Source organism: Gallinula chloropus (genome assembly GCF_964237585.1).
Source record: "Gallinula chloropus genome assembly, chromosome: 14".
Classification (NCBI taxonomy): domain Eukaryota; kingdom Metazoa; phylum Chordata; class Aves; order Gruiformes; family Rallidae; genus Gallinula; species Gallinula chloropus.
In genome coordinates, this window is record NC_140099.1 from 8542971 (window position 1) to 8570749 (window position 27779).

Consider the following 27779-nt stretch of genomic DNA (forward strand, 5'->3'; position numbering starts at 1 on the left):
AAAAAAATCCTCTCTGACCACAATCATTATCCTTGTGAGGGATAAGTGATTCTTCAGAGCTTAAGTGTTGCTAGTTCTATTAAAAAATATACCATGGTATGATTTCTTAATGTGTTGCTACTTTCGCAATTGGACCCTATGCAGTTATGCCTTCAAACTCTTCCCTCTGTTCCACAAGGTGGTTCTGTGAGCTTTAGGACCTCTGATTGAAGACAAACTGATATAAAACCCCCAAACGGAGTTGTCTTCTGTTTAATCCGCCTCCCCCATCGTATGTCAGGGGTCTGGTAGATCCGATGTATCCACTATGACTTTAATAAAAATAGTATCATCTTTAATATACGTTCCATTCTCTAGCACAGTTTGAGCCACAAAGACCGGGCAGCCAGATGCAATGTTCATTTCTCCAGTTGGCTTCTTGAAACTGCTGCTGTTTGGATCTGGCTTGAAAGCATCTCCTAAGTGGCGTCGAGACGGTCCCTGATCCATTAGCATGAGAGTCACTTTCTGTTTAAACGGCCAAGGAAGCAAAGCGTCGTATTCTCCACGCATTATGACAAAAAACAGCGACAAGTGCGTCCCCTTTCCCATGCCATCTCCATTAAGGTAGACTCTGGCACACATCTTGTAGCCAAAGTATCCAGTATAAAAGGGCTGGCTGTACAAGGACAGAGTCTTCCCCATGACTGCCTCTTGCTTCCGACGCTTGTAATCTCGAATTTTCCAAATTAACACCCCGTTGTAACTGGCAGTTTCTAACACCTGGAATCGGAGGTCCATGTCAGCCAGCCGAATATCATGAACACTCAGCATCTGATCATGTCTGCTCAGCTGTGTCTCTAGCAGGCCTGTTAGGAAACAGAAAGGATGAGGGTGAGAGAAGCAGCTTTTTCTAAGGACTACCAAAATCAGTTTCCAGTGCTGCTGTTGTATATGACGACATGTTCTTCCCCAAGATCCAAATTGCATTCGGTCACCAATGAAGCTGTTTCCACAGGCAACAGTTTGCCAGCTGGTATCTAGGTTAACTAAGATTTTTACAAACATGGGTGTTAATCATACAAGCAGTGAAAGTCAAACATTCAAATCATCCAATACAAAATTTGTCTGGTCACTAAGCAATATAAATACAGAGGCTCACAGTTCTTGAGAGGAGACTTGGCAGCACTATCTGTAGATTGCTATTAGTGGTGAAGACCTTGGAAGTGGTCACACATCCCACATAATCCCTCTGAAATTCAGAAGCACCACTGGTCACTCAAAATATTCTTCTTGGACACTACTTGTCTCAGAAGTGTAGTGCTGTTACCTGGCCTAAAGCTTACCATGAAGTACACAGAATTCAAGCTTAGCTCATGCGTTATAATGTCACTTGCTCAAGTTTTGAGGGAGGGCTGGTTTTAATGTCCCCTTTCCCAAAGTTACTCTTTGTTCTTGCACACTGGCAAAATTGGCAAACAAGTAATACTGAGAAGCAGATGAATTCCTAAGGCAGGTTTGCCTTATACAGATCTATTTAAACACTCAGCTCTTTGCCCTCATCTTGTAAACGCTTACATATGATCTACTCTATCTTGCCGAACTCCAGTTTTCCCTTTATTCAGCAAGGATGACAACCTTATTCTCAAGCAGATCTCACAGTTTTCTTTGGATCAAATATACCTCTGTAACAGATACCAGGACAGGTGGTTTCAGGTAGATAACAGTGTTGATCCATTCATGGGAGAGAGGAGTAATAAAAGAAGACTTGTCAACATACCGAGACTATATTTAAAGAAGCTGCTGAAAGCTATTAGCTGTCAAAGATCAGCTGGGAAACTATTTATAATGAACTAACATTGTAATCAAGACAAGGGTCAAGAAAACAAAATAAGAGGCAAGAATCAAGCCTAAGAAAAAGGGTGGAAGCAATGCCACATCAAAAGGATCACACAGTTTCCTATTAAATCAGAAGAATCAGCATTACTGATGGTTCCACATAAAAATCACAATGGGAGTGCCATTCAAAGGGACATAATTTCTCTCTTGACAGCGCTGCTGAGTACTTCAGTCCATTGCACTTACACTTACTTGTATTTCGAGCTCCTTGCCCTGCAGTTTTATCAACACTTTCCAGCTCAGTCACTCTGTTCTGGAGGGATTCCACACTGCTTTTCATGCTGTCAGCCTCCTCCCAGTTCTGTCGGAAGGGACGGATTTCTTTGTCCAGTTCTTTCAGTTTCTCTGCTTGACTGTCTATCACCCGCTTTATGAAACAGTAAGTTACGAGTTAAAATAACAGACACACATTAATTTATGCTAATTAAACAAGAATTATATATCAGTAAGAAGATGCATTTCCAATATAAACAAGTTTCACTGAAGTCAAATATTTTAATAACATAGACCTTGAGAACTTAGAGGAACAGCTCAAGTATTTATAAAACACAGAAAAATCTTTTGTGCTGCATAGGTATTAATATTAGAGCACTACCAGAATTAACGATGGAATTACTTAAAAAAGAAGTTAGTGTGCTCTTATCTCAAATTTTTCAATGCAAGAACAGTGTTCTAAATGTCTCAATATATATTGATATTATGGGCTGGTATTTATTGGGTTTCATGGCAGAGTACTCAAGCACCGAATTATGGGCACAATTTACCATGGTGTGAATCAAGTGGCTACTCATGTGCATGCATTTATCACTGGGTAACAGCACAATAACTTACTCCTCCAGAAAAGCCATCAGTACTCTTGCACGCAGGGAGCAAGAGTACGTGTATGTGCAGATATAGTGGCACTAGTGAGCTCCAAGCTCCCATAAATAAGTTATCAAAGCCTAAGTTATTACGTGTCCATAACCACTGTAAAAGCCCATAAGAGTGTAAGCAAAACTACCACTTCTGAACCCTTAAGCACTTCTAAAATTCCCACCCTTACTTCCTAAATTGAATAACCCACGCATCCTGAAGGTGCTTGCTAGTTGGGTCTTTTAAGAAAACAAAGGAAAAAAACCCAGTTGGTTTTGAAAAGACATGAGATAATAATACTCAAGAAAAAAATACGTACACAGAATGGCTGGTATTCTCCAGAAGAGGGACACTGCAAGCACCTCAGTATATTACAGACATACAGGAGAACATATTTCCCAGTCTACCTCAAATCTGATGCAAGAAATACACAGTGCTTTACATTATCACAGCTAATTTGAACTAGCAGGAATTTTAGCCAGAACCCCATATTCAGTTGTGAATTTCAAACACCACAAATATTTGAGACAAGAAACTACTTTTGCTACCACCTACAGTTAAATTCCAAATCTAACTTCACGGTGCCAACGTGTGTACAAAATTATTTTTCACTTCTTGTAAAAAAAATAAAATTAAAAAAGGACCAGTGGAGTATAAACCAAGAGAATAAAGTTACTTTGCATTTGCCTTCTGGTTAGCCATGTGGATTCAATGTTCCCACTGATGGGGAAAACCCTTCTGCCTCATGCAACCTTCATTTCCCCTTTTAGATATTTGCTTTTAATCATGTGGTTTCAGTTACAGACTGAAAGTCTGTAGTGATTAATTGAAGGCTGTCAATTTGATAAGCCAACTAGCAAAATCATGTTTAGGAGTGTTTTATTTTGCTGTGTCTCAAAACCACTGAGTAATCTAACATATTTCAAGATTAACTATTTATTTCTACGTTGGTGTTTTAAAACAAGCTTATACATCTCACTTGGAAGATTATGACTTCACAAAGGAAAGCTGAGTAGTGAATCATAAATGCACAGGCACGGTCCAATTAAATAGATTAAGCAACTTGCCTGGATGTACTAATCATCCGCTACCACCCCAGTCACACCCTCTCACTGATGGCAATCAGAAAGTAAAACAAGGAAGGGCTTTAGCTATACATATATACAAGGAAACACACCGTGGAATGGCCTGAATGAATGTTGTAAGAGCAGAGCCACAAAATTTGGCCATGGTTAGCATGCAAAAGTAAACTCAAGGTGTGCTCAGGTCAGATCTTTTCCCTCTACTCATGCAAAACATGAACTCTCCAAGGCAAGTACAATGTGGTCAAGGGTTTGTACAGTGCCTCACAGAGAGATGTTCTAATTTCCAATTGGGAGCTCTCAGCATTAATGCAGTATCAAATAAGATGAATAAATACATTTTTAAATGAACTGGGAAAATGGCGAAGATGCAGAAAAATTGCAAGTTAGTCTTCTTGTGGGAGAAGTTTAGCAAAAGTTGTTACTAGGGACCATCTTCTCTCCATCAACCCCTGTGCAACATTCTACCTCTGTAGACGGACAACCAATGGTACTTTTAGCTCCTTCTACTACACATCAGCAAACATGTAGTATTTTATCTCCCTCACTTCTTCATGGGAATTCAAGAGATACAGAATAATCAGGAACAGACTTGTATTCCGTTTTTAAAAAGCAGTGGGACCTCTATCTTTTTACCCTACAGGGAGTCAACCTCCCTCATGCTGGGAGATAACTGATGTACTAAATCTGAATTTAATGCAGCAGTGGAGAATTTCACTCTGAGATCTCCAATTATTCCATTAGAAAGCACACAGATGTCTCACACTGTACTCATAAATTTTCAAGTAGATATCAGTTTTCTGCATGCACTCTTTATTCCATCAACTGACCTCTCCAGATCATTAATCCGGAGCTATATGCCTGGAAAACCATCGAGGGCTTTTTTTGATGCTGATTTTCATCTAGGTTTCGTTTGGTATTTCTAATAAACAATTTCCAGAATTTTGGCACTATTATTACTAAATTAATTTAGAAAATGTCATGGGGGAACTGAAGAAAGTTGTATTTGCAGTTCTGTCTCTTTCAGATACTCCTAATGGACCTTTCCATTGCAACTGAGAGCGCAAAACTGGAAAGCTGAAGAACATACTAGAAAAAGAACCAAAGGTACTACTGGATGGGGAAAACAAATCATACATCACTCTTCCTTTGAGGGAAGGAATACATTACCAATCAAATCATTCTATAGTCATAAGGTCATCGTTTCTTTTGCCTCTAAGTACCTCATGTGCACACTCAGTTTAAGATTTAAATTTACTGATATGCTTCCACGTTCTCCTAAGACAGACAGGATGCTGTCACATGCAAAGTTCATTTGCACAAGGCAGAAGTCAAAAGAGCATCACATACTCACTCTCTTGGTAAAAACATTTTCCCTAGAGACCTGTATATAGAAAAATCAATCTGAACCAAAACATCTCAAGGTTGAGGCTCCTGCCAGTGCCCAGACAATGGTGCATTTACAGAGTTGTGTTAAATGCTTCACTGTGCAGGTGATGGGATCAGTGAAACAGCTGTTCCCAAGCCAAAGGAGGTTACATGACAACTAATACTGAAACTGAACTAGAAATTAGTAGCATGCACAGGACTTGGGCGACTAAGCAAATAACCCAAACTGGCTAGTTCTACCCTGGAAACATCTGTGGCTCTGCATGGCCACGGCTGCTCAATGCAACCCAGGAAAAGAATGGCTCACAACAAGTAACTAACTCCTTCAAATCCTAGCAGGCAACAGAAGGAAGCTAAATCATACTGTGCGGGGAAAACCAAACTGAGGTGTGTTTCCAGGAATTCCTTAGCAACCTGACTGAACCAGGAAGGAAGTGGAAGGATAAGGTTGCAATAGCTGTAAAACACAGTTTGGCTCTAAAATAACTGAGCTAAAATAGCTTGCAAAAAGTAGTAAAGAGGAGGAAGGAGGAGAAAAAAAAAAAAGGAAAAAACCAAATGGAAAACCACACATCTTCTCCAGTGCTTATTACTGCCAAAAAGCCACCTGTTGGAATCAGCCAGCCATGTTTGGTTTGTTTGGGTTTTTTCCTAAACGTAAACTATTTGAAAATTGATTTTGCTAACACTCTTACAGCTTGAGGAAATCAAAGATATTGCAATCTGTCATCAAGACAATCGTGAAAAGCTCTGCTCTATGTTTTTTTCCATTTCCCTCTCATCACTGGTTATTGAGAAAGCATGTGTTGTAAAAACCCCAGGCTTACAAATTAACTTACCTCCTGGTAGATTCAATCAGCAATATCAATACATAAAAGGATTAGCTTCCCTGTGCAGAACGCAATATGGTATTAAGCATTCAGCCATATCCCAGACTGTCAGACTGAACAACCACAACTAAGGCAGGCTAAACTGGTTACCATGTGGGCAGAACACGGAAAGGGGGAAGTGCTGTTGCTGAACTTCAAGGTTTCCTTACAAACTAACATTGAGGGTCCCAAAGCTCTGAGCTCTTGAATGTGCTACCCTCTGAATTCTAGCACTCCAGTTTGGATAATTGTATCTTTCTTGAGTATCAGCAGTTGAGGTTTAACATGTGAAGCGAATATAAAGTAAAAAAGATAATTTTATTTACATTCCTTTTAGCTAGATGCTAAAGCAGGTATCTGATATTCTAGCAGCAGACACACCACATTAATGTGCAAAGGATGCCTTCACAATAGCTTGCTAACTATCTCCTGAGGGTTCCCTAATTGCAGTTAGCATCACGCAAGCTAACACAAATTCCCAGCATCCACATTCCAAGTCAGCTCTGAATGCAAAGCAAAGAATTTCAGCTTGGGCACAGCACCACGTGGGCTAGTGCATCCAGAGGATTTCTAGTCTGATGCTGGCTTGTGGCCAGATGATTCAGTCCAAAGTAAGAAACTCAAACCTACTGGCAAAGCAGTAATTAGATACGTTTTCCTCAGAAGGGGGACAACAGAACATGGATTTTAGAAAAGTGTATTCAAATACATAGTACTATGTTTGGATTAATTCCACACCAGACTGATCTCATTCATGATTTTTTTACAATACCAGCAAGTAGGAAAGAGATACACATCATGCATACGACAGTTTTAAGGTACTAATCTTGTGCTCCAGTTTGACAGCAGTGCTTCAAGCAGTTAATTTTTGCAGAGAAGAAAAAATAACGATGATTATTCTTTAGATGAAATTTCTAACTTTGTTTTCAAAGTTCGTCCTTTTTAAACAGGGGGGACTGTTTTAGCATAGGCTAGGCAACTGCAGTGTTTTAGAGAAGTATTTTACTCCAACAAACACAACAAACAAGCTACTGACCAGGAAAAAAAAAAAAAGAAAAAATCAATTAGAATAGCTTGAGAAGACGACAAACTCTTCCCCCCCGCCTTTTTAATTAGAACACCTCTACTTCACAAGTGTAAAGGCACAGAACAGAAGCTACTACCATTTCTGCTTTAATGGGGAGATTCTAAATTTCTTACCTGTAAATGAAGTATTTTAGATTCATTATTCCGCAGCATTTCCTTCTGTCTTTCAATTTCTATTTCAAAGCTACAAATCTGATTATGTAAAGTTTGTATACTCTTGTTCTTTTCCAAACTTTCATTCTGGAGCAAGGCCACCTGGAAAAAATTCTACAATTACTCCTGCCAAAGTTTATTAAAAATACCTATAACTTTGTTAGTTTAAAACTATCTTACACACACGAAAGGGATGAGATCCTAGTAAAACCTCTCTCCACGTCTTGCAAATAAATAAACAAACACAGCCCATCTTCTCATAGCTAGTTTTGCACTTCCATAGTATGGTATTAGTACAAGTCTGGTGAATGGAAGTGCAGATTGGATACATAAACAGTGTAAGAACTTGTGTCTAAGAGTAATCTTTTCTTTATTCCACTTGTTTAATAGCTTGGCTTCCTGGTTCCACTAACAGACTTGGAAGTTGCTTGGGAGTTTGAAAGAAACAACCTATTTAGCTCTACATCAGTGTTAAGAACACAGGGCCTGCACAGAAGGGATACCAGAGGAATAGTCAGGAAAGGGAAACATTAATCTTCCCCACCTACTTCAATCTAACTATAGCAAATTTAAGGAAAACATTATCTGTATGGGATTGGCTTGGCTTCACAGAATGCGATGGTGATGGAAACTCCTGAGATGAGTGAATACAGAAGGGATCCGTGCATTTGAAGGAAAAATCCAATGGTGCCTACCAAAAGAAAAGACTCAAGAGCTACAGGCTGCAGATTATATTCTCTCTCTGTATTGACATTTTATTAATTCATCCATTAGTGACTCATTCTGATTTTAAAACATGAGCCTTGTTAGAATAGTATCTTGTATTATAACTCCTTGGGGACAAAAGTAGCAATGTTCTCTGTCACACGATTTTGTGCTCTGCCCATTAATATGGTTTGGGGAAGGGGCTTACTTTGTGGTGGTGGGTTGCTCTTTAAATAAGAACCTAATTTTTCCCCAGGCAAGATTATTGGCTGCAAAACCAGAGAAACACCCTTGACACAAAATGACACTTGGACATGTCCTGACCAGTTCCACAGATAGATCTGTAGATGGGTAAGAAGTTGCGCCATTTTTGGACCCCTCAGTATCTTGGTAAACATTCCATATAAAGACCAATTACTTGGATGCTTCATGTTCCCAAATAAAACCCACAGCACCACCCTCAATAAAGATGCTAGTTTGAGGTCTAGCCACTTTTGTACCTCTGATGCGGGTACCACTGTAGAAATCCACCACCTTAACTGCCCTCTAATCAACCATGACCAAATCACTTACATGTCACTGCAACCCTAGACCCAAGAAGCTAGCCTGTTTAGAACAGCAAATTATTTCAATCTCTTACTAGTCTAAACTAGACAGGACTGCCAAAGTCCACAGGCATTCAGCAGATTCATCAGACGTGGGTCCCAAAATATAGATGCACTACAACGTATGTGCATATCTACTTTTCACTACACCATAGCACGGGTGCATAGACACACATAAAGTAGTTCTCCCTTTTATATACAGAAAAACTGTCAGAAGAGGCTCAACAGAAATGAGACAAAACTAATTTTGCCAGTGCAGAGAGAGAAACAATCCTGAAGAAATGCATGCCTAGGTACTAGAGAATATTTTGAAGAACAGGTTTAAATTTAAGCTAGTACTTCTGCCTCCCACATATTTCAGATCTGCTGGGTAGCCACTTTATTTTTTTGCATTCTCCTTTTCCTTAATGAATCAGAGTTCTTTAGTTAATTGTGATCTTTACATTCCCTTTTTCTCATTGTTTCCTCCCCAGGCCTCCCAATCATAAGGCAGTTACACTCTGTGTCACTAGCATTACATTTCCATTTTCGTACAAGTTACAAAACGTGGGCCTGTCTTGTACTGAGATTTTCCACACAGTTCTACAGAACACAAGAAAAACAGAATTATGTCCTGCAGCCCTTAATCACACAGAACTGCCCGTGCTAAGTCAGTAATTGTAGTTTAGTGGTAAAGTGTGGAGTAAGAAGTCTTTAACACTAAATATAGTTTCCTATTTGCATTTGGCAAAGTCTTTGGAATCTGAGTTTAAAAGACACAGTAAAGGAAATGCAGTATCTTTTTTACAAACTGCATCTATCAGCTTCCTTTACTCCCTTGTCAAAGCTGAAATATTGCTAGGATAAAGCGTGCTCTTATTCAACAGTTTTTCAAATTAAGCTATTGCTTAATATTGCTTACTAAAAAAGAATGGAAGAAACCCTTACACCACAAAAAAAACTGGATTAAAGCAGACAAGTCCTATATATTTTAGTCACATACTAAAAAAGAAAAATGAGTTTATACTACATTTCTTTGAGAATGTGATGAAGCCACAGAATTACGTTCAAGTCATTATTTCCAACATCACAAAACCTGTGGGAGTTCAGTCAGCAAGTTTGTCCCATCACAGAGCGAACAAAACATCAAATTTTAATTCGCCCCACAGAGTTTTGATTCAAGATTTTACATCTGACCTTCTCTTACTACTCTGTCAACAGCACCATTCAAATACCAAACTTGTAACTTAGCAGGAGCTTTGCAGCTTCGAAGACTTTCGGTTTGCATACTCCACGAGCGTTATTGAAACGTGGTGACTGGGAGAAGGCAGCTTCTCCTTTCCTGCCCGTACATATCACAGCATGTACCCCAAATGAAAGCTTGACCCTCCAGAAACCAACAAGACTTCCACTGACTTCAGCAGGGCCAAGTATTCTGTGATACTCATCAAACTAAGGTCACTTTGCACTTTGTTCATCGATTAACTTTCTCTCAAAGAGGAGAACAACAATGAAGTTACAAATCATTTTGTTACCCTTTCTCTAGAATAAAGTCACTGACATATGATATGTGGTTAGCTATTCTGGTAACTTGGCACGGTCCTGGGATTTCCAGTGATTCAATTCTTTATTATGAATAGGAAGGAGTCTACAAAGCAGGAAGTGAAAAGAATAAAAAAAATAAAAAAATGGACAAACAATGATAAGCAGTTATGGCCTAAATGAAAGTTAAAACAAAATTTGAACATAAAAGAGTAGTAAAGTGTATATTCTCTTAGCTCTATAAGAGACAAACATAGAACTGCTGGGCATTTTTTAAATGACATGGCACCTCTGAGGACACTGACAAAAGGCAGAACATGATCTATTCTGGAAGTCACAGGGAATACCATCTTTTCCTATGATGTAGAATAAATTGTATAGTTTTAATCAGAGTAATGAGAAAAAGAGCTAAGGAAATGAATTTATATCTGTTAAAACTGGAAAATGTACAGATCCTACATTAACAGAGAGACTCAACTGCAAAAGCAAACTTAAGCATTGTTATTGGTCATCAAACTCAGACTTACACGTAAGAGTAAAAATTCTATCTAATAAAACTGCGCTAGACCTTTCCCAATGGTAAGGGTCAATGGTTTCCTTACAGGGCTTCACATTCAAAAATAAGCAGTCCAGAGACAAAAATAATGATAAGGAAATAAAATAATCACAATTCGCTGTCCCTGTCAACTTCTGCTTTAAACCTACACTTCCTGCAGCTGCAGGACCCTGCTGGAAACCTATGCACAAGGGATAGCTGTAGGCCAGGAAGGGAATATGCTTTCTAGACAGAGTTTGTTAAACTCCAGCTAGCAGTCTGATGTGAGATGACAGAAGTCACAAGCCACACATACCGTAACTGCCACTGAGCTTACACTGGAACTGTTACTCTTATTTAACTCATTCTAGAAAAATCTGAAGGGGCTCCTGACTCTTCTGCCTACATTTACAGAATAGTTCAGTAATTCTGGGATTCTTTTCCTCTCCTGCACCCCCATCCACCCCAAAAAAAGGCAGCAGCATTATATTACTGGCTATGTAAAACTTTTTAAAAAAGATTTAAGAAAACTGATTTGTCTGATTCGTATTTTTAAATCAAAGCCTTAAATCTTATTTGCAGAACAGATGGTTAAGTCATTCCAATGATTCACAGGATCGTGGCTGATATGATTTCCAGCATCTCCCAAATCCCAATCTAAAACCAGGAGTCCCAAATAAGCACTGCAACATGAACTTTATTCTGGTCTAGCATTAAAGCAGAAATCATCATGCCCATGAGTTACAGTACGCTTAATTTAATTAACCTTTACAGCTCATTAAGTTTGGAGAGCAAGAACAAAAAAATAAATAAAATAACCAACCATTCTTTTACATGGTATTTCTAATAATGTTATCTCTGGAAAAACACTGAGGTAGTAAAAATACAGCTCATAGTGCTGCCATAGCTTTCTGAACCCTCCCTTTGTTAGAAGGCAGCTCAGAGAGGAAATTTAATACTGGACTGTTTATCTAGGTGAAGAAAGTATTTTAATTAAGTTACCAATGAGGAAAATTGTATATGGAGTTGCGAAGCCAAGTGTCTCACAGCATTTTATTATGACAAAGGTACCAGATATGCTAAATGGCTTGATTGCTTTTGGAGCCTACTAGTGCTTTAGCTGTACTGTTGAACAGCTGTTAAACAGAAAAAAGCGCTTCTTCCAGTACTTTTATATGATTTAAAGAAATCAATGAAAATTAGAAGTGAGTAGAAGATATACCTTATTTTCTAGAGCATTGCTCCACTCTTTCAATAAGTTAACATGCTGCACTGCTGAGCTGGCTTCATGTGCTTTAATTTGTTGGTTTGTTCCCTGTGACAACAAAGAATTTATACATTTTAGCCAATTCCACTTCTTTTAAACCTACAAAGAAAGAGTATATCAAGACATCGAACCAACACTACATATTTTGGTTCACGGATGCATGTTGCAGAACTGTAGAGAGAAGGGAAATCTACTTGGGAATTTACAAACGTCAGGAATACATTTAATATAGCAAGTGTTTTATACAACTGCCATATATCTCCATCCAGCGTGCTTGATAACGTCAGAAACAATAAAGATGAACAGAATTTACAAAACGAGTTTTATTTTAGAGTCTTCTGTGTAGCTTTACACTAAATAAAGCACAATAAAACTCTTGAGTCATATAAAACCTAAAATGCCCAATTCCCCAAACCATAATTTAAACTTCTGCTGTGTTTCATGAACAGCTTCATAAGCATTAAATTCTCCCTCAGTTGAGTATTAAAGACAAATATTTAAGATAAATTTATCACCACTGGAAACTGCCAGCTTTATAAACTACTTTGAGAGATATCACAATGCCTAGTTTGTCATCCTAAGATGTTACCATGATTGCTCTATGACACTCAGATATGCTGCCTCTGCACAACCTATAAATGCTGTTACAAATAACCACTATATAGAGTTTACAGAACACACATAGATCATATACAGAGTACATAAGATGCAGACCATACTGCTTACTTCATTTGTAGCGTGTTGCATTACACCTACTCCAGTAAGTGTTTTGCAATGCAGTGTGTATTAGCTTTGATGGTAGGTAAGCTGTCAAGCACCTGACAGGGTTTCAATGATCCTCAAATTATGTACTCTATATAAAATACTAAAAATATATATGTGGATATATGTACATATATGCACACATATACATACATAAAATGAATGGCAATACATACGACATAACGGTGGGCAGGGTTACAGCATTGATCAGTTCTGCTGCTAAGAGCATTACTGTTAACACTTAAAATAATTAATCTTCATTAATTAAGAACCTGGAAATACCTGCAGGAAACAGTTTATAGAGAAGTGTTGCTGCTTACAGTTCTAGTTTCTTTCAGTTATCGTTGCCTAACAAAGGAATCACACTATCTGATCAACTTGGTTTTTTTCCTGTCAGCAGTTTCTGAAATTTCCTGACTAATCTCTTCATTATAGAAGCATCCAAATTCCCCAAGATAAATGGTAAGGGAAGCAGAATGTTGGAATAATATCACTGAAACTAAGTAGTCTGAGGTGGGGTTTTTTTTGTTTTTTTTGTTTAAAATCTTGCAGGGATTACCAGGATTAATATCTAACCTTTTTTTTTTCTTTTTATAAATTTCATGCTATGCTTTGATTATACACCTGTGTGCACAGAGACATATGAATGCACATAAAAATACATGTTTTAAATGTGCTAACCTATGCTTAACCTTAATAAAGATATTAAGACACACAAATGAGAGAAAATATAAACATATTTAACTCAAGAAGATAAATACTTTCATAGAAATAACTGAAGCTAGTGGCTTATTTTCAGATGAACATAAGTGACTTTCCCTCTTATTCTAAATTTAAAAAGCTCTTCAAATGTATCATCTTCCCATTCCAACAAGATGCACCTAATAACTGAACTCCCAAACCACTATAGGAATGTGTGGGGTTTTTATATTTTGTATTTTTCAAATGCAAAACCAAACATCTGCTGTGTAATCACTCGGTGCAAACGGGTATCTTTTTCTTAACCAAGACTAGATAAGTCCAGAACTTTCACGTCAAAGAGTTAGGATCTATTTGCAGATTTTCATCAATTGGGAAGTATAATTGTTATATACTGACCTGAAAAGTGCAGCCATAACGCTTAAAACTACAGGTACTTGGGGCATTAATACATTCTGACAAATGTGCATTCAACTGCAATAGGAAAAAAATGTGAGTTTTGGCAAGAGACGTTTGCATGATAATGCTCAAGACATAAAGGGCACAGGTTATCAGGTTTGTATTGTGTGCCATTTGCAGAACATACAATACACGTGTGTATATTTTCTCCAGGCTGACCTAAAGTGCAAATACTATATTTACACATATGTAAACCACACGCACATGCCAATACAGTATACAGTGTGATACACTTAATATACAGTGAAACTTCTACTAAAGACTATTTCAACAGGCAAGCCAATTTTAAAAAAACAACCCAACTAAAATCCAAACCAAGAAGCACACACACTACAATTATTTATACAATTTCATTTGACATTAGTGAATTACTAATCTTTTCTCAATGAGTGGGTTTGTTTTTTTAATGGAGTTCTGGGCAAGTCTTAAGATCAGTTTCACTGTAAGTAAAGTACATTTTTTTCTAATCCTAATTTCACGAGGAACCAGTTTTTCAAAACATAACATGCAATTCTCCGTGCCTAAATTTAACAGTTAAATTACACAAAAAGGACTGAACAAGTACTGCATGAAACAGACAAAGAGGTTTAGAATAGGTACAGTTAAGTAACTTTAAAAAAATGCAGTACACGGGATTAAAACTGATTAGTAAAATGCCTGCATTTCTCCACAGATTGAGATTTATTCCAGTATCTCGGGTTATTTTAAGCACAGACCACTTTCAATTAAAAATAAACCAATTCACTGAAGCATATAGATATATACAGACAGCAGCCATTGCAGCACAGAGGGCAGCAGCTGGATCAAACCGCCTAAAAGGTGGATCAAAGAGCCATTTTTTGGAAAAGGATAGTGCAACAAATACTCTCTCTTCAAAACCAGGATTTCCCACAAAGCAGACAGGAGCTAGTCTAGCTCCTCAGCTGGCATTACTCTTTTGGGTTTCAAAATCTCACTTGAAATTCCCACACCATAAGCCTCACATGACTCAGCTCATCCACCTCCATGGAAAGAAGTGGTAAAACAATTCTGCTTTGAACGTGTCGCTCTGGAACAGACAGGACAGGCTTTAAAATCTGATACCGAGATGCGAGCGGTCACTCATCTCTGATATACACTTATTATGCTCTGAACATGATTTGTAGAAATTCACAGGGTAGTTTCAAAAGACACGTGGTTCAGGAAAAAAAAAAAAGATAGGATCAAATAAGAGACACTTGTGGTGTAACAGGCTTTACAAGAATGCCACGTTTTCAACTTCTCAAAACTAGAAGTCTGCCAAAACGTTATGAATTAAACATGAAAAATTGCCTTTTATTCTACAGTAAGATATTCAGTTGTACACTACAGAATTTTCTCAAACTGTTAGGCAGGCATTTTCCCATTTTCTGCATTAGAGTCCTTGGTCCCTAACCATGCAGCTAAGTAATATATACATTTTCACAGTATCAGAAAAAAAAAATCAAGCAACATACAGCAACAGATGATGCAGGGCAAGATGACTGTTTAAAGTTCTGTTTCTTCCAATGGCTTCAGAACCCAATTCTGACTATATGTGTAATGACCCAGGCTTCAGTGGGTCAATTCTTACTAGCACTCAGATATACCTCTTCTCAAAGTAACTGCCGAAATCAAGATTTAAGAATACACCTAGAGTGCTCCAGAACCAGGATCTAAACTTGGAAGTAAGAGCTGATACAATTGGTTCAGTACACATATTTTCTCTTTTCTTAGGAGCTCGACTTCTCTTCATAGGTACAGTGTCTATCATGTATTTTATATTTCATTATCCTGAAGGAAATCTGCTCTATGTTTGGCAGGTAAATGCCTTACGTGCTTTGTGCACTATGGCATGACTAATAATTTACAAGCATAGCTGAGAAACAGTACAGAACCAACTCAGGAAGTAAATATAAGTGAAAAGAGAAAAACTTATCCTCAGATCAGAAAGCTATCTTTCCTTAAGCGAGGCTTACAGAATGCCAAAGACTTAACTAAGCTCTTCCCCATCCTTGGTGAGTAAGTTCTATTTTTAGAAAAGCCTAACACACATTTACTTTGGCACATGCTACTTACTCCTTTTTAATGTACAAGGCCAGGGATTTGTTCAAACAAGACAGGGTTTAATTTGTTTTATTAATCTGTCTGCAAGCTTCTATACATTAAGAGAAAATTGTTATGTATTGTTGCATTTGACTGTTGGAAAGTAGCACTTAGTTATTATTTTTCCCAAACTTAAACATATTTAATTATAATTTAAGCTCTTCCTTTGAATGATTCTACATCTTTGTATGATTTTTCCTCCCTAGTCTTTACTAACTTTTGTCAATGTGCACTAGATTTTAATTCTCTTTCTTTATTTAATATAAGCTAAGTACCCCAAGATGCTGCTCTACTGTGTTCAACAAATGCTTCAAATGAGGGAAGGGCAGGGGGTAGAGCTAGTAAAAACGAAAGCAAGAAAGACATGCTCTAATCTCGGGCAAGCCAAGTGTAATAATGACACAAAACTAAAAAAGTATTTATTTTTAAATAGTTTTTCAAGAAATCATTAAAAATATTTGAGTGTTATCACACTTAACTGTGTGGTAGAAAAAGCTTTTCCTTAGATCTCACATTTTAACAAGGAAATGGCTTCTGGCAAAATTCTTGCGAGATCTTACTAAAAAGCTATTTAATTTTTCAGCAGGACACTGGGCATGACTTCTTACCTCGCTCCTCATGAGTGTTTTAACACTACATTTATGAGGACATGAAACCATGACACACGGGCAGTCTGTATCTTCATGTTTCTACAGGGGAAAAAGCAAAGAAACCACAAATCAACTCTCACTCTTTAATTTACGAGAGGACTTACCTGCAAAGAAAAGCATCCTGCAATAATTAGAAATCTCACATGGTATTTTTTCAGTGTTTATCCCCACTGTGTAGAGAGTCACAGAACTGCAATTGCTCACACGTAAGTCTACATTTTCAACAGATATATTTATGTTCAGAGGCAAAAATAAGGGTTATCTTGTGTTCACCCACACGGAGAAAATCTATTTGCTTCCCACTTTATTGCTTTTACTTGGAGCAATGGAACAGAAATAAAATTGAAGTTTTCTTCACCAGGAATCACTCAAATATGGGCATCTTTAAGACTGAGCACAATTATCGTAGATGTTCTTTATGGTAAGGGTACATAGAGCATGGAAAAGCTCTTCAGAAATGTATACTGTCCACTCCGAGACTCTCCCTTTCCTACATATAGATATTCTCCTTCCAATTCTTTTCCAATTTTGATTACCAAACACTCACTGCTATACACCCAAAGTTCAAGGAGCTGTTGAAATTTTATCATGAAGCCGGGTGGGCATTTTGATCTGAACCAAGATGACGACAGATACTTCAGTATAGCTGTTAAACCCTATCACTGCAGGAAGGGAAGAACATAAAGCCCAAGCTAATTGAATTTACTTTACTTTTCAGTTTTTCTCAACAAAATGAAAAATCCGGGGAAAAAAAACCCATAATTTCGTTTCATGTCAAGTGACACGTCCCATTCAATTCGAAACAAACTGTTTCATTTCTGGTACTTAAGAAAAGCAAAGGAAACAAAGGTTTAGATTTATGAGCTTGTTAGAAAAGAGAACAGATAGCAGGTTCTTTTTGCCCAGTAATTATGTCTACTTTTTTGAAAGAACAAGATGTAAAGTAGACCCAAGCTCCTCCATGTCAAAGGCTTTACATGCAGAACACTGTCCTCAAGCTGCAAACATTTGAAAACATATACCTCCTCACTTTTAAAAAACAGACCATCAGGTTCTGATATGATGTTCTGAAGAGAATAGCCTGCCATCCTCCTTGTTAGCACTAGTTCACTTGGTACAACACGTGGAGAGTCACAGTGACAGAATCCAAGGACATGTACACTGCTCCTTTGCTGGAGAGGTGGGACAGCTTCCCAAAATGTGGGGTTAAGGAATTAGCTTCAGTCCCTCCCCATCAGGAAATGGATTCCCAACCAGAAGCCATGTTAGCTGACATCTCTCCCCAGAGTAGCTCTTGTCCAGGTGACAGTCTGGGTACTCTGGCCCACAGGACCATTTCTGCTCAGACTCAAGGACTGGAGCTGGGTCCTCTCATTGCAAACACATCTGTAATCATCTTGAAGAGAGACATCACACATTATGACACAGCTTTGGGAGTCTACTGCCCTATGAAGTTCATCAATGGTTTATCAACCTCAAAACTAGAAAAGCAATACTCCCTTCTAACACTCCTTCCCTAACTTTTGCTTACTCTTCTCTAACCCAAACTATCTGGCAAAGACTATGACGTTGCTTCTTGGTTCAGGATAAAAAGGCAATGTGCAATTTCCTCTTAGTCCTCACTTTGCATCCAAGGGCCCATACATTGAAATCAAGGGGAGCCTTTCCAGTGACTTCAGGACACACCAGAGTGATCCCATACCAGTGGCAGAACCTTCTTCCTACCCATCAGCTAAATTCACACATTCAAACACACAAAGCCAAGCACAGCAAGTAACATGGGCAACACCCCGTGCAGGGCACCTGGCTCTGCTGTAGGGAAGGCAGGATATGAATATGGCTCCCTATAAAAGCCAGTGCAATGCTGGGAACATGTCTGGTTCCCAAATAGCGACAAGGGAGCAACATGTCAATGTCTCATGTCTTCCCCAGTGCTTGTCCCAGTCAACTCAGTGGTATTTTGGACTACCACTATTGCCTGGGATAGGCTGTTTGTGGCCAGGGTGGGAGTGAAGAGCCTAGGCACTACATCATGTTGTCCTTCAACATCCTTATCATACTTCTACTGCTCAAGCACAAGTTTTATAGAAGTGCTTCCAAGCAGTTCAGTGAAATATCCATGTAAAAATATAATAATTCAGAAGCATTTCAGGCTACAAATTTCTGTTTTAGTGATGCACCATCTTTATATGCTAGAAGCTACAGTTTGGAAAAAGGTAGCTTAGTGACCAAAAAAATCCCACCAACACACAAACTTTTAAGATAGTTTAGTAAGAGATTAGGAAGTTAACTCACCTATTGACAGTGCAGGCAAGACAAACATCATCTAAAAAATGCGTACTAACACTGTTAACTAAAGAGTCTGCCTCCAACAATGGGGATTTCCTACCCCACAGGTCATGGGATTCTATGAAGATATGAACCATACGTGCTCCGGTAAAATTATTTTTGTTTCCATTTGCATACCTTTCTTCTCAGTACAGTCCCTCTGTCTCCATTTTCAGTTCAAGTCACTGAGACCTGCTTCAGTCATTATTACATTAGGGAAAATTTTAGGCTACAGAAGCTAAAGACAAACTCAAGCTCTGGGTGACAAGTCAAAAGGAGCCTTTCATTCAAATGTACAATCTCATGAAGCTTCTGGGTCTCATCACCAAAGTACAATAAGGTAACATTTTATCAGAACACAGCAAATAAAGCCATCTGCATTTCTATTATCACTGAACTTTTACAAATCTATACAAAAAGAAAAATTAATAGCAGTGGCCAATTACTAATCTTCTAATTCTGGCGTTTTCTGCACCCTTAAAGCAGCATGGAAGCAAAATTGTCCTTTTCTATGTACTGAAACTTCTAAGTCAATGACAACATAAGAACATGTAATGCTCTTTGGAAACGTTTTCATGTACAAATACAGACTTTTAAGGATGGGTAAATAGTGGTACTAACTTTAATACAATCAAAATAGTGACATCTCAACATAATACTACATTTTAACAAACCTCTTTGGCTCCCTAGATAAGTGAATTCTATTACCTCTTAAAGCAACTCAGAATTCCACCACTTAAGATCTTGGAAGACAATTACTTTATTTACAAACACTCTCTTCTGTACTTCAGATTACTCTGCTATTCCTGTTTCTAACGTGAAACACAGGCTTCACTATGAATTAAAAATCTGATAGACTAAAACTTTTCTCAGCTTCTGAGTACCTTGAAAGCTACCACTAGTTCAAAGATTTCGTAAGTGTCAAATCCACCAACATCTGATAAAAGAAAGAGCTCTTAAACTAAAACAGAGCTCCATGTTCCTCAAAACATAAGGACGGTTTCACTCTCAAAAATTTAACTACATTGCTCCTATAAAAAAAGAAACTGCCTACAAGGAAACTGTGAGCATGTTGCTTAGATATGGAAATCCAGCTTCCACAATGAGACATATTTAATACTGATTTTGTCTGTTAAAAACCTGCACATGTTTTTAATGTCAATCTTTGCCTCATGTCAATTCCCAGCCTAAAGAAAACTCTCGGAGAACAGCATCCATAATCTAACTAAAAACAGTTTCCCTTCTGTATCAGAACGTGCAAGGGTAAACACAGTGTAAACTTAATTTTCTATGTGTATTTTCATAGTCACCTTATGCTAGGTAATGCACAATTATTGAAGTACCAGACCTTGTACATAGCCATTCAACAGTAACCTAGATCTACATCAGAACTTGGCGAGATTCTACCCATGTCTTTTTGTAATGACATCTCTGAGCAAGCAATGCTTATCACTGAGAACTTAATTCTCATTTCTGTTCTTTGTGCATTGTTTGTCAAGTTTCACATCGCTCTTACTATACTAAGACGGTCTTAAGACTGAGACTATCAAAAGATGCAAACAGTTCTTTTTTTCTCTAACGTAAAAATTACAGCAAGAGAGATTCAGCATAATCCAGTTTGATGTGAAATAATGAAAACACAGTCAAGTTACAATTCTGTGTGTGAAGTAAGTATGCCTTTCTCAGCCTCTGCTCTGTACTTCTAACCTACAACATGCTGCTTATCAGACATCCTACTTGTATGTCAAGAACAGCTGTAACTGACTTGGCCTGTCATGTACCATTGCTTGTTGTGCCAAGGCACAATTTGGTTTTAATTGTTTCTTGCCTCTCCTAACAGATCAGATGGCACCCAAGAAGGATTATACAGAAAGATGCTGTTTCTCCACTCAGTTACTATGCTTAAGCTTTTCCTGCACGTTTAATTGCTGTGATGGTGGTTGCATTATTTATATCAGTTTAAGCAAAATAAAAAAGCACAGCAGCAAAAATTACTTTTTTGTCAATATTCTGCACTGGGTCTGAATTTTTTTTGAAATGCAGTATCTGAACATCACGGGGAGGGAGTGGGGGGGAAAGCTGGTGTTTTTGTAGCAAAAAATATTTTGGAAGTCAGCCTATTTTCTTTTTTGACTTACTAATGCTGGCTGAGAGGCCAAGGCTGCTGGCAGCTCCACAGAAACACAACAGTTACTGTACCACACTCATGTATGGAATCTCGTTCTATATACATAAGAAAATACTGCACCTGCAACATAATCATTGGGACTTGGCTTTTACAGTATTTACAGGTTGTCTCCCGGTATTTACAGGTCTTCTCTACATGGTCTGGCAAATCTTTTCTCAGTATTTTTTCTTTGCAATCAGCATGACGACATGGGAGTTCTTCAAACTGACAATCAGTTTTCAAATGCATCTGAAAGATTAAAAAGGAAAAATAAATAGTCACGTCAACTAAGTTTTGTGCGTATCTTCTACCCACCGAGACATCCCACACCAAATAACTTCAGGACTAAAGGAAGCCAAGACATTTTGTGCACTATATTGTGCAAGAGCAAACACTAACAACTCTGCCCAGGAACACATTTCCACCTTTACATTCCATCTAACTAGGCAGCAGATTTCATCATAATACAGATGTACACAAGGTGCTTTCACACTAAAATCATTCACTACAGTCCAAACTTCCACACGGCCTATTAAAGAGAAAACAAATGTTCTTTTTCAAGGTATATTATTCTGCATAAACATAGATGCTGCTTTAAGTTGCTCTAAATGAACAATCTTAGATATTTAAACAAGTTTAAGTTTAAAGTTAGGTACTTAACAGGTTTAAGTACCTACACAGCTCACCACATATAGCCACCCCTTCTGACTGTTAAATTACTGGCTATGTTATGCCTTCACAAAATAAAGCTACAAGTTATTTTGTAGAAGTCTGGAGAAGCCAAAGCTTTAACCACATGCATAAACCACCACTTACATGAGAGGATTAAGACTGGTTAATAACTAAAAAATTTGACTCCAAACCACAAAACAAAATGCACCACACCAAAACAGAGTTAAAGTTTCCTACATTTGTAAAGTGCACATTAAGATTTGTCCCAATTTTGGTTCTCCATCCAGTTCTCATTTGCTTCTGCATTTACATTTCTGAGCTTTAGTGCCACACAGTCACTTGATTTTTGTCTACAAGCCCTTATAACTCATTGAAAAGCTGAGTTTCAGAACAATTTAACTCTATTCTGATATTTATAAATCAGATTAAGCACTAATTTAAGTCAAGAAATGGATTCTTTAACTCAAAAGGAAGCTTATGACCATGTTAGATTACTTACCAGTAACTGACCCAAAGACAGTTGTTCTTTACAGCCCTTGTTTTCATTTCTGCAGTATATCTGAAGGGCAAGCAGTTCTCTCCTGCAACAGTTATCTTTAAATACCTGAAAAATTTGAAAATCACTTCATTTTAGAAATTTGAAAACAGCCATGGACATGCAAGTACAAATGACTTAGAAGCCATGCAGCTTGGCTTCAGCAGTGTTATTTAATTCTAGCTTTATATGCCAGAAATAAAATCCGACCATTCAATTTTTCTTCAACATGCACATCACAGATTCCTCCACTACAAAGCAGCCCAATGAAAGAGAGTATTTGGACAGATGCTCTATTACTGTTTTGCTTTTACTATAAATATAAAAAAGGAAAGGTACAAGGAAAGACTACATTTTTTGCTATTCGCTTGCCAATAATACATAACCCTCTACATTGCTTGGGAAGGTGGTGTATTGGGCACAATACTGTAAGACAATAAAGAGCCAAAGCAAAGCAGTTCAGAGAGGAAAGATTTCACAGAAGGCAGTCCCACAATGGCTAGATTGGTTAGTTGGAACCTACTTGCACTTCAGTGGTAAAACAGAATTAAAGAAGTTTTCTGGGGTCTTAGGCTGGAGCAGATATATTATTTTGCAGATAAGCAGCTTTAATCACCTCTCCATTTTAATGTTTATAAGCCTCACCAGTGTTTTCTATCTCTAGATATCTATCTATAGTGATACCCCATAAAAGATAGAGAGGCAATGCAACTGCGCTCTCAAGAAGCCCCACTGTTAAGGGCAGGACCTGGGGATGAGGTTGCTACTGTTTTGAAGTTGAAAACAAAGACCTCCTAGTTCCTTCACGGCCATTAAGAAATACGAGGGGCCAAGCCCAACCTCTGCTCTCTGATAAACGGAGTTCGGTGTTACTTCATACACTGGGGCAACACTGCAATTACAGAACAGTTCTGCACTGAACAACTGCAATAAAGAATTATTACCAGGCCTGTTCATGGTTAACTGTGCATCTATGCCCAGTATCAGTGAAGAAGGAAGTGCTGTAACTACTTTCATCTGATCTCATCTGCCACAGATCACCAACTTCTGTTTACTTTCCAGAAGCATGTTAGTTCTAATGGATCAACAAATCTAATTTAAATAATCAGTTTGCCAGTACTGTAGTATTTTTCCAAAGGAATTCACAGGGTTACTAGGTACAGTTTTGCTGACTGAAGTAGGTAATTTTTTAATGCAGTTTTTCCAAGACTGCCTAAAAGCTCTCCAGCATTTTGGATATCAGCATTCTACAGGAAGAGAGATGTTTCCAGTTTCATGAAAATCCCTGACTTAGAGTCAGTCTAACGTGTATTTAATACACACTGACCTTTTCATCCTCCTCCTGTTTTAGGGGTATTTCAGGTTTCATAAAAAAAATACATGTACTTTTGTATATTGGGAGCTAGAAAGTCAGTTAATATGACAAACAGAGTAGGCATCGCAATTATTGGTCTGAGCTCCTTCCTGGAAAGCCCATCCATGTTCAAGTTGAATTATGCTGAACACTGTTCAAGGTACTATTTTTAGCTAAGGAGAGATTAACATACCCACAAACCTTTTCACAGAAACTTACTATTACAAGCATTTATTCAGGCAGAAAAGACTAACACAAATAATTTACTAAACACTAGAAAAATCTAATGTAAAAACTGCATAAACCACATACTAACTAAAAAATAATATTCTCTACCCTCAACCTTTTAAAAATAACACAAAGTTTTACTGTGAAGAACAGTGGAGGGTCAACGATATAACTATCCATAGGAAATGAATCTGATTCTATTACAATGACTGTAACTCCACACTGTTCTGTTTCCAGCGTGGTTCACAGAACAGCACACTGTAAAAATGGGTTAGGGAAACAGATACTGGTCTGGAGCCAAATCAGGAGTAAGGTTTGCCTCAGTCTGTCATCTCTCTGCATCTACAGGGGGTGCAATATTTCTCATCATCCCACGCAGTTGACGGGAGAACAACTGCAACATGTTGCTGCAGCTCCCAACCTTGAAAACAAGTTGTGACACCTGGCTGGACTATTAGGGATGAAGCTGACATGTTGTTTTCTACCATGTGGTTAACAGTAAAAATGAGCTGTCTTCCTATATATAAAATACATGGGGTAGGTTTTATAACAGAACTGTCTTCCTCAAGCAGCTTATTAGGCTTATGAAATAATCACCACAAGAGAGTAACATCTTATGTAAGCCACATAAGTCAATACTCTTGAATAAGAAACATTTTTAACAATACCTTATCTTTTACTATGCTTTCTTGACACGCTGTACATTTTGGACTAGAAGAACTGGAGAGAAAAGAAAACAGAAAAAAATTTTAACTCATCTGAATTTTTGTAGCACACAAATTTCCATTTGAGGCACTTACTTATGACTATTCAATATATCTTAAAACAATTAAAAACGAATGCAGTTCATTTTAATTAAATAACGTGGAGTGTTTAGTGGACAGTATCTGACCACCACAATGCCTTTAGCCAACTGCTCAGTGATTTTCTTCAAGGTGACAAAATTCATTCCCTATTTTACAGTCTAAACCTGTTCCACAATTTTCGTCACTTCTCAATCTCCCCGTGCCAACACGCAAAATATCACCTCTTCAATTATCCATTCCTCTTTCAAACACCATCTAATTAAACTTTACTTTCTCTGACAGTCAATTGTACATTCTTTAAGTGTAGAAACTATTTATGACCACCTCCTTCAAGCCTGCCCTGGTTTTCACAACTCTTCCAGGGCCCTTCTCTCTCCTTTATCTGAACTCTTGCCCCATAGCTGTTTTGGTAATCTAATTACCAAATTTTGATCTCTTGGACAACAGGTAGCTTGGAGAGCAGAGCAGTCCGTGCCTAGACACTGGAGTGTAGGAAACCTGGGTTCCTTCAGCTGTTTCTGGCTCTGACCTCCTAGGTGTCGTACTGTAAAGACCTCCATTCCTCTTTAGCTCCTTTTCCCAACGTACAATGGGAACAGTCATACTGATATTCCTTGTAGAGCACTGAGATCCATGGATGAGAAGCACTAGGTAAAAGCTAAGTAAATTTTTTTTTAAAGCAGCTCATTGACAGGCTGCCTAAGTTGTGGCTGCCAGCAGCAGTGCAAATCAATGTAAACGCTGAGCAAGTTCGATTATGTTATACAATCAGTACGGTTATTTCAAATCGTCTCACTGGCTTCTGCTCTTCAAACTGACCCTTCTGTGCCCCATCGTTTCTGAGCACCTTAACTACCTTGTAGCTTCACTATCTGTAATATTTTTCTTAAGTTTAAAAAAAAAAAAGGGAGGGGAAACTAATCTACTTGAGGGCATATAGTGTTTAATACAATGTCATGCTTTCCTCCCTTTCACTGAATTCACTCAAGCATCCCACTTGCTCTTTTAAACTACTGCTGCATTCTGAGCAGACATCTCTACTGCATTATCTACACTGACTCACAATTCTTTGTCCTCAAATAACCCTGGACCAGAACCTGCTAGCATGTAATCAGTCTGTGTGTGCAGCAGCATATCAACACTCAACGAAAAATCTTTGTACCGAATACAGAAACAACATAAACTTATTTTGCTTCCAGCTTTATGGCAGACTTCTTTCTCAAAAGGAGCTGTAAATTTAATTTTACTAGCGGATTTGTTTGCAACAAGTACTTAAAACATAGTGAAACAACATGAACGAAAGACCAATGTGGTAGACGGTCTTACCCATGTGTCCTTTTCAATAACTGACTGGTTGCAAAGTCAGGAAGGTAAAATTACACATATTGTAGCTGCACTGTAATAAGCACATGTGCATTTCTCACAGCAGGCAAGGAAAATTGCCCAGATTCCAGCAGTGCCAGAACTGTTACTGCTTGCATTGTTAAGGATCTGCCCTGTCCATCTGCACACATCCAAGCATGGCAGGTGTTTGCTTTTCTGCAGTCACCATTATTAACCATGTAAAAGACTTCCAAAAACATCTATTCACAAACAAATAACTGTATTTCTTAAATACAAACTATACCTCACCTCAAAATGTGCTCTGAAGGAAAAGTTGGTGTGGTTTTTAAATTCCTGTTTTAAATTTGGCGTGCTGTAGGACAAAACCTACAGGAATGGATTAGTGACCCTTGTATTTGCCCAGTGCAGAGGTTATTCTGTCATGAGACAGATTAATGTAATATCCTCCAATCTCTTTTGCCATGCTGCATGTAGTCTTGATTTCTATCTACCTGAGATTACAGTATTTCCAAGAGAAATATAAACTAATACCTAGGGTCAGGGTGGTCACAAAACGTTACCTGATCACCAAGACCTTCTAAAGTCAAATCCTCTCTCTGTTACTTGCCCAGTGTGCAACATCCCCCGAGTTCAATCTTTTCTGTCCCTCTGCTTTCCCAGTAGTAAGTGGAAGTACTGACTGCTTATTTACCCTAGGAGATTAAAGCTTGCAGAATGGTCTCCAAACATTACACCAAGTTTTGGGATCGTACTGCTGAATACAATCAGTAGCGATGCATCAAAGTTGAGAGGCAAAGAAATATACTTCTTCTGATGCACATGTATTTCTTAAAAGCTAGGTACCCCTTGAATGAGAGCACTTTCATTCTTACCTAGACTGGGAAAGATTGCATCTCTCAGCATGCAATTTACGTCCGTAACACTCCCTCATGCGCTTTGCACTCTGGCCTCATCTCAGTAAGGGAGAAGCCAGCCTTTCTGACCCTGCTACTGGAAGGGTCAAAACAAAGCCCCAGGACATGGAGCTAAAGGATTATGGGGAGAGTAAGCTCCACAATAGTTACATTCATTCAAGGGCCCCACCACTCAACCGTAAGGCTGTGTCCACAGCTAGGTTGGGTACTATCACTCCAAGGAGCCTCTGCAGGCTTTCTTCCTTGCACAACCATGATTTACTGAGTGTATTTTACACTAAAATAGCCACGTTCGCAGCCACATGAAACAGCAGCTCAGTCTAGGCTCCACGGGCAACGAAACTCTTACCTAACACATCGCTACATGGGATTAAACCACTTTAGTAACTGTTTCCACAATACTGATGGAAAGCTTACTAGTCTCACCCTGACCCAGAATAGGACACAAATGTTTGTACCAGCATATGGATAACAAATAACTTGGGCATTAGCTTAATGTATTCCTAAAACTATACTAGTGTCCTCACAAGACTGAAAGGTATCAACATGTTCTATCACAACAAAAAAACCCTACCTTAGCAAGGCATTCATGCAGGTCTCACAGAATCTGTGTCCACATTCAGTCTGTTTCGGATTGCATAAGATGAGGTGACATTTTTCACATTTATACTTATCTTCCACAGCATTTACAAATTTCTCTTTGTAGCCACCTTGCTCTGGAACATAAATTGATGCTGAAGGACTGCGATCAGGATTGGCCCTTTGTTGTACCATTTCTACAGATAAAGGGGGTTCTGTCTTCTTACTGGTGTCCAT

The 27779-nt window shown here is 38.2% G+C and overlaps 1 protein-coding gene across 1 annotated transcript; it reads right to left on the reverse strand.

The window, feature by feature from the left end:
- Window positions 1-276: 276 nt before the first annotated feature.
- On the reverse strand, window positions 277-27779 carry TRAF3 (TNF receptor associated factor 3; the record flags this gene model as incomplete). The annotated part of the gene is made up of 10 exons (XM_084270483.1): window positions 277-848; window positions 2071-2245; window positions 7271-7411; window positions 11898-11990; window positions 13803-13877; window positions 16574-16654; window positions 21192-21359; window positions 22282-22386; window positions 24568-24619; window positions 27538-27779. 10 exons carry the CDS (start codon window positions 27777-27779, stop codon window positions 277-279), a joined length of 1704 nt encoding a protein of 567 aa, XP_084126609.1.